This window comes from Stegastes partitus, unplaced genomic scaffold (genome assembly GCF_000690725.1).
Source record: "Stegastes partitus isolate 25-593 unplaced genomic scaffold, Stegastes_partitus-1.0.2 Scaffold1481, whole genome shotgun sequence".
Classification (NCBI taxonomy): Eukaryota; Metazoa; Chordata; class Actinopteri; family Pomacentridae; genus Stegastes; species Stegastes partitus.
This window is the reverse complement of record NW_007579212.1, coordinates 167,052-174,462: the sequence shown is the minus strand read 5'-3', so window position 1 is coordinate 174,462 and position 7,411 is coordinate 167,052. Positions and strand designations below refer to the sequence as shown.

Sequence of the window (7,411 nt, the reverse complement as noted above, 5' to 3'; positions counted from 1 at the left end):
TTTTATTTTTTATCCTGAATGAACACATGCATACTTCGAGCAGGTTGTTTAAATATAATGGAGCGTGGAGAGAGGATTGTAAAATTTATCTGGAAAGTTTTCATCATAAAGGCTTCAGGGCAGAATCAAATTCTTAAACCATGTATGGAGAAAATCCTACATTTTTTACAGGAGGTCTAGAGAATCATAGCAGTTTCTATAAGAACTACTATATGGGAGCCCTGACATTCAGACAGCGTTTTAGTGCAGGTTCAAGGGTTTCTGCAGAAAACATTCTCTGTTCTCTTCTCACTTGTTGAACTTTTCTTGTGTTGCAGCCTGTAAAGGACGACCCACATTTTCATCACTTCCTACTCAGCCAGTCTGAGAAGGTAAAGAGGAAACACGCTGTTTCACATCTGCACCTTATGATTTGTTTTCTTTCCTGTTGATGCTCATCTATAGACGATTAGTTTAGCGCTTCACATCTGATCTCTTTTGGTCTTCGATGTGAGACTCAAGTCTTGTGTCGGACTCAAATGTGTAGCTTGGCTCTGATTTGATCAATAAGTTACAGACACCTTGTGCTTTCTTCATTGCTTTTCTCTTGACTAATTGAAGCCGAGTTCCTCAGGCTGGAGTGTCTCTCAATGCACAGACCACCTCCCACCCTAAAGCTACCCACTAATGGAGGCCTGTAACACTTAAACTGAACCAACCCGTGGTTAAGCTCATACATCCTCTTTCTGTGTCAGACTGCTGGTGAGAGGCTGAGTAACACTTCAACATTCAGAACTAAATGTTCCTCAGCACACACTGTTTCAGTCTAGTTTTATATAATAGGATGAACTGGGCCAATGAAGCATGCAGAAAAAAAACCTGTTATTATTTCTATATTAGTGCTCTACCAATCAAGAGTAAACCAGTAATGAAATCTGATGCAGGTTAGTGATTATTTAATCATTTATTGTAATTAACATTGTGATATTTAGGGTAGCTGTTGCAAAAGCGAAGCTGAATCTGCCACAGGATGCACACTGGCATCATTCTCATTCATGGTGCTGGGCTCTACAGCAGACCAGGACCAAGTGTCTTCTGGCCTAAATCTCTCATCTGTGCTCTGAGAGTTCATAACGTTGTGTCAGTGATCTAATGAATTACAGATTTAAATGGCTGAGATCTGAGTTGGCCCACATCTTTTCAAAACCCAAAGGTGCTTCTGTAATATTTGGCGTCTTCCGGGCGCCAACGCAGGTCCCTGCTGCCGACCTGACATTTGATCTCATTGTGGATGTGAAGCGAAATTAAATCTGCAAGTGGCTCATTGTAAAATCTAGCTTAAGTTCGTTAAATGTTGTTCTGTGTTACAATGTGTTGCTGGTGTGGAGTCCATTTGTCACCTTTTGTGTGTCTCCTGTTTGCCCACAGCCGGCCTCATCAATGGAACCCATTAGCAAGCGCCTGAAGATCATCGAGGAGGTAAAGCAGCTAGTTCGTTTTAGTGAACGTCACCAGTCACAACGTTAATGGGATATTGGCTGTTTTTTACTTGTACAAATGAGCTGCTTTACTTACGTTTGAATGTCGGCGTGTTAAATGGCATATATTTCCAGAGCATGTTCTGTTGAAAGCCGAGCGAAGGCAGATAAGGCTTCACTTCCTTGATTGTGATATTGAGAGAGTTGCTTTTGATTGTGCAGGACACAGGGTCAACATCTATCCAAGCAGCAGACAGCACAGCCATCAATGGCAGCATCACACCCACAGACAAAAGGTATGAATACATCCTCACTGAACACCGTCAGCAAAATAACTCACTAAAGTTAGCTGAAAACTGGCAACTAGGTTAACAAATGTGTAACTGACTACTGTCGTCATTTAGGAAGCCTTTCGTCACTTGCGTGTTTGTGTTTTTAAATTGCGTAATGTTCTTTTTTTTGCCCAACAGGATAGGCTTCCTGGGTCTGGGGCTGATGGGTAGCGGCATAGTTTCCAACTTGTTGAAAATGGGTCATGTTGTCACGGTGTGGAATCGCACAGCAGAAAAGGTAGAGTATAGCAACACACAGGTGGCTTCACACAGCGGCTGCATCGTACAGGTTGAAACAATTACTGTGTCTGAGTCTAGTACCAGGGTTCCATTAGTACTTCTGGAAGTGTTTCAGCTCATGTTTAGTGACTTCTGTTTTAGCACTTGCCCATAATCTACTGTCACAATGATAGACTTTTTTATTGTCAGTAAATCTGCATGTAAACAGTCAGAAAATACTCAGAAAAAGGATTCTCAAATGTTTCATGAGGAAGGAAATGCACTTGGCCAGTTTGTTAGACCTTAGACACACAGCGATTTTATGTTGAGCAACATAGATATCACTTCTGTTTTCATAACTCCACAGAGCTGCTTTTAATAAAAGGGCACACATGTTGGCAGAGTGATCTATTCATTAGCTAGCCATTAGCTCGGCGCTAATGATGCCCGCCTGCTTGTTTCAGTGCGACCTGTTCATCCAGGAGGGTGCCAGGTTAGGCCGGACTCCTGCAGAGGTGGCTTCCATGTGTGACATTACTTTCTCGTGTGTCTCCGACCCAAAGGCCGCCAGGGATGTGAGTACGAGTTCACCCAAAGGAAGTGTCCTGCTGCTGAAGTGATAACTGGCTAATGAGCAGGTGTTCAGACACGTGCTGTCTCATGTCTGTGTTAATATCCTGGTCATTTTTGGCTAAAGACACTCAGTCAAGTTAGATCAGTTTTATCTACAATATAAATGCCTACTGATTACGACAGCAAGCTTGGAGAAGCTGTAAGGGAGAACTGTGTTCAGCTTTTTTGACAACAAGCAAATACGGGTCAAATGTCAAGATCTGAGCTGCTCTCCCTAAAGGCCTAGATAAGTAGGCATCTTTCTGTATTGTCTAGTAACCTTCCTTTGCAATTCGCCAATTGTACTGTTTCAAATTCAGTTTAAAATTGACTGAGTCACACACACTGCACGACTTTTATCTGCTGACTGTCAACACCAGCTGATATAGAACGGAACAGGTTCAGTCTGGCTTGCTGCAGTCAGTCGTGCAGCCAAACCATCTCTGTACTTGGTTGTCATGTGCGCGCTCATTTTTAGATGCCACATGTTGTACCATTTCTGTTTGTGTCTGGAAAACAAGCTGAAAGAAACATGGCATAGAAGTCAATATATGTATGAAAAGTTATCCAGCTTGGCAACATTGTGTGTCTGATTCATGTCTTTGTGTTGTTGCTCTGTAGTTGGTGTTAGGACCCAGTGGAGTGCTGCAGGGAATCAGGCCAGGCAAGTGCTACATAGAGATGTCCACTGTAGATCCAGAGACCATCACAGAACTCTCACAGGTATACACCAACATACACACCAACCGAGCCCCAATAATGCAGCCGCACAGTATACAATCTTGCTCAATTAAAATAAGAATGAATTCATATGTTTGGGGACTATCCTGAAACCCCCAAAATGATTGTAGCTTTCTTTTCCATCTCAAGTATTGACAGCAGCAGCTGTTGTAACTGGAGTAGCACAAGTACATTTTTTATTCATCGTTCGAATGTCAGGTGATCACGTCGCGGGGTGGCCGATTCCTGGAGGCTCCAGTGGCGGGCAGCCAACAGCTCTCCAACGACGGGATGCTCGTCATCCTGGCGGCCGGGGACAGAACGGTCTACGAGGACTGCAGCAGCTGCTTCCAGGCTATGGGCAAGACCTCGTTTTTCCTGGGTATGCACGGTGCAGTCACCTCAGGATGCAATGCAGTCAGCAATAGATCCATTCTTGTTCTGAGAATATTGCAGAGGAATGAGAGATCGGTGGTTTTGGCAGATCGCTGTTATCGAATACTGAGAGTTCAGAAGTAGAAGAGAAGGACATGACAGCCAACCAAAAAGTTATATAGTCCATCAATGTATTCAGAGTGACCCATGCATAAACCCATGACATCATCTATCCATGCCACATGAGTGATCAATTAAAATGGAAAATGATCAGCACTTGCATCGTGCCTATTTATCCTTAGCTAGCTTCTATGAAGGTGGGGTACCTTTGGGTTCAGTGTCTTTCCCAAACACATTTCAGCATGTGAGGGTGCTGAAGATCAAACTGCCAACCTTGTGTTTAGTGGACAACCCATCATACTACCTGACTCAGTGCTACCCAGTAAAGTCAGACCTGTACCTTCATGTAGTAGCCCTTCAGTCTGGACCAATACACACCACACGTAAAGACCTGTAACATCGATCCTTTGAAAGCTGCGGTTGTCTGAGCAGTCACCCCTCCAAGCTTTTGCTTTAAGATTCTGCACGGTCTTATGAGCTTTTATAGAAGGTTTCATGTGATTTCTTTTTTTCAAAAAAAGCCACAATGTGAACTGAGAGGTTGAGTTGGCTTTGAATGACACTACGGTAGTTTGAAAAACCATCACTCTGGAATTGTACTGAACTAGAGGACCTACCAAGTTTTAAGAGGTTCATTAGAATGTTGTCTGTAATTCCTACAGACAGAATCCATTTATAGCTGTTTTCTGCCACATATGTGTTAAAGGAATGGCAAAAAAAAATATGTTTGATTGTGTATAGACTTCAGACCTGTGAATGTTGTCGTGTTCTTTGTCAGTGAGTGATGTTAAATATATCATTTACGATCCTAGTTTCTAAACTGTTCCATGTACATTAATTGTTTGAGCTTTAACTGCCAAGTTTCTGCTTTGTGGCTGTGAATAAGCCAGTTCCAGGCCAGCAGAAGTGTGGACACAGGCAGACTGACAATCAGTTCACCGTGGACACTATGAAGTGATTCTGCTTTAATGTGTGTTTATGTAACCATGCGGGTGTGTGTGTCCTTTAGGTGAAGCAGGGAATGCAGCAAGGATGATGCTGATCCTCAACATGGTTCAGGGTAGCTTCATGGCCACAGTTGCAGAGGGACTAACTTTGGCACAGGCCACGGGCCAATCACAGCAGACATTCCTGGACATCCTGTGCCAGGGCCAGATGGCTAGTACCTTCGTGGACCAGAAATGCCAAAGTAAGTCACCGACAAAGGACGCTTGAAGTGACAAGTTTACAGACCTTCATGTATCCTTGCTGACTGGATGTCTCTTTTTTTTTTTTTTTTTTTTTTAAAGCGTGCCACTACATAAACCTTAAAGCACATTCATCACTAGTCCTCGGGCTTCTTCTTATAGATTCTTCCGACAAAATTTTCGGCACCTACCAAATCCCGCAGCTCTGAGAAACTTCATACAAATTGTATATCAAAACATGTGGTGTCACTTAATCTAAATTTTGACTAGAAACTGTTTTATGAAAAAAGCGCATTTAGCCTTATCTCCTTCTCACATTTTCTTAGACTTAGACAGACTTTATTAATCCCAGAAGGATTCAGGTGTTACAGCAGCATGACTATTTAACAAAGGGGGTAAACAAAGCAAATGACAACACAGCATATTAGGGTAATTTCTACTCTGCATTAACAATTTACGCATTAAAAATGTCTATCATCTTTTACCCCGTGTGGCTGTCATTACTAAAGGACCTTCATAAATCACCTCGGAGCAAAGAGTGTGCCGACCAAAACTTTATTTCACTGTCATTATGTCGCAGCTGCAAAATTTCAGGTGAAAATCAGAAACAGAGGGTCTCTGATCTGCTACCAAATCTATTTATTACACGGTTGGTACTTGAACATACATCAGCATGTTCAAACAAGACCTTTACAGGGCTGAGGAAGCAAATTCAGACATGTGAGCTTTTTATTTTTTTATTTTTTTTCAAAGCAAAAGCCCATAGTTAGGTAAAAAATAGAATAAAATTAACCAGATGCATTGAGGTACACTTTCAAAATAAAGGTTCTGAAATGTAACAGAAGTTTTACCAGGCACACTGAAACATGCTGGCTTTTCAAAATAAATGTGCTTACCGTAATTTTTGGACTATGAGCGCACCTGAATGTAAGCCGCACCCACTAACTTTACGCAAATACGTACCGTAAAGGCTTTTTTCCGAACAGTGCCTGTAACACGGCTAATTAAGAAAATAAATACTACAGCAGCCTACCAGGAAAAGTCACTGATCGCTATCTTCATCTTCCTCCTGCACTAAAACCACTAAAGTCGTCTTCTTCAACCTCAGAATCACTTCGTCATACTCTTCCTCAGTCTGTCTTTCGTTGTCGTTCTCAATGTCACTTTCGTCTCGAGGCAAATTCAGAAAAATCCATAAATTAGCCGCGTCATTGTTTAAGCCGCAGTGTTCAAAATATAGGAAAAAAGTAGCAGCTTATAGTCTGGAAATTATGGTTTATAAATGATACTTACTGTCTAAGTATAGCAGGACAGAAGCACCAGTAGAGCCTCCCTCCACATTTCTATTTAGACATTTCTTGTTTTTGTTGTTGTTGTTTTTTTTACGATGTTATTTGTTCATTTTTCTTCTTTTGATTTGTAGCCATAAAAAAATTCTGTGACAGTTTTATATAAACCTGCTGCAACATGTTTTTGATGTTGGACCTGCAATAACCTTTCTTCGTGTCTCTCCTAGATATTTTACAGGGCAACTTTAAGCCAGACTACTATTTGAAACATATTCAGAAGGACCTGAGGCTAGCCATCTCTATGGGCGACATGGCCAACCATCCAACCCCAATGGCTGCAGCTGCCAATGAGGTACAAGTGTGTGCTGTAATGATGCTCTGTTTGTGTTAGAGTCGCTGTTACAAAAGCACTTTCCTCATCAGTCATTAACACTATAACTCAGGAACAGAACAAGACGTCGTGCCCATATGTCACATTTGGTTTGATACTGACACTAATCTTCGGTTCTTCTGACTGAACTCTGAGTTTTCAACCAAAAATACTAGAAACAGTCGATTAAACAGAAGCTCTGGCTCAGGGGACCTTGTGGGTTCCTGTATCTGTTCCCAGTAGACCCAGTCAGTGTTCTATTCACTGAGAAAAGCCTGGATACAGAGATGTACTTTAAATATAGCCGTGACTCGATAATCTGACACTAAATATAAAACCTTCTTTTATGTTGGATAGCAAGGCTGTCGGATTGTCAAGACGGAGGTCGAGATACAAGGAGGGCTTGATGCTTGAAGGCTCATTTGTGTTAATATTTATTGTTCATAGTTGTTATAATAACCAGTAGGGCTGGTCCCAATAGCACTTTCTGGTCTGTGGATCTTAAGGCCCAATTAATGATGAATATTTGGCGCGGTCGGAGGGCACTTCCACCCTGGGGGAGCACTCCGACGGGGTGGAAGTGTCCGGAAAGCACAGGCAGTACTTGGCTGCTGAGGCCAGTTTAGTTAGTGGTCACAGTTCTGTTTCCACCATCGTTGGCGGTGGCAAAATGGCAGATACGCTCCACCGTTACCATCCGTGTTTACTTCTGTAAACACTGAGCACGCTC

The 7,411-nt window shown here is 42.2% G+C and overlaps 1 protein-coding gene across 1 annotated transcript in view; it reads left to right on the top strand.

Moving 5' to 3' along the window:
• Nucleotides 1-317: 317 nt before the first annotated feature.
• The window catches only part of LOC103370782 (putative oxidoreductase GLYR1), a gene marked incomplete at its 5' end in the record, with an annotated part of 10,235 nt that continues 3,141 nt past the window's right edge, over nucleotides 318-7,411 (top strand). The window contains 9 exons of the mRNA XM_008299935.1: nucleotides 318-371; nucleotides 1,408-1,458; nucleotides 1,680-1,753; nucleotides 1,928-2,027; nucleotides 2,473-2,583; nucleotides 3,242-3,343; nucleotides 3,560-3,722; nucleotides 4,845-5,024; nucleotides 6,539-6,663. Coding sequence (XP_008298157.1) covers nucleotides 318-371; nucleotides 1,408-1,458; nucleotides 1,680-1,753; nucleotides 1,928-2,027; nucleotides 2,473-2,583; nucleotides 3,242-3,343; nucleotides 3,560-3,722; nucleotides 4,845-5,024; nucleotides 6,539-6,663 — 960 coding nt within the window. The remainder of the gene's footprint in view (nucleotides 372-1,407; nucleotides 1,459-1,679; nucleotides 1,754-1,927; nucleotides 2,028-2,472; nucleotides 2,584-3,241; nucleotides 3,344-3,559; nucleotides 3,723-4,844; nucleotides 5,025-6,538; nucleotides 6,664-7,411) is intronic.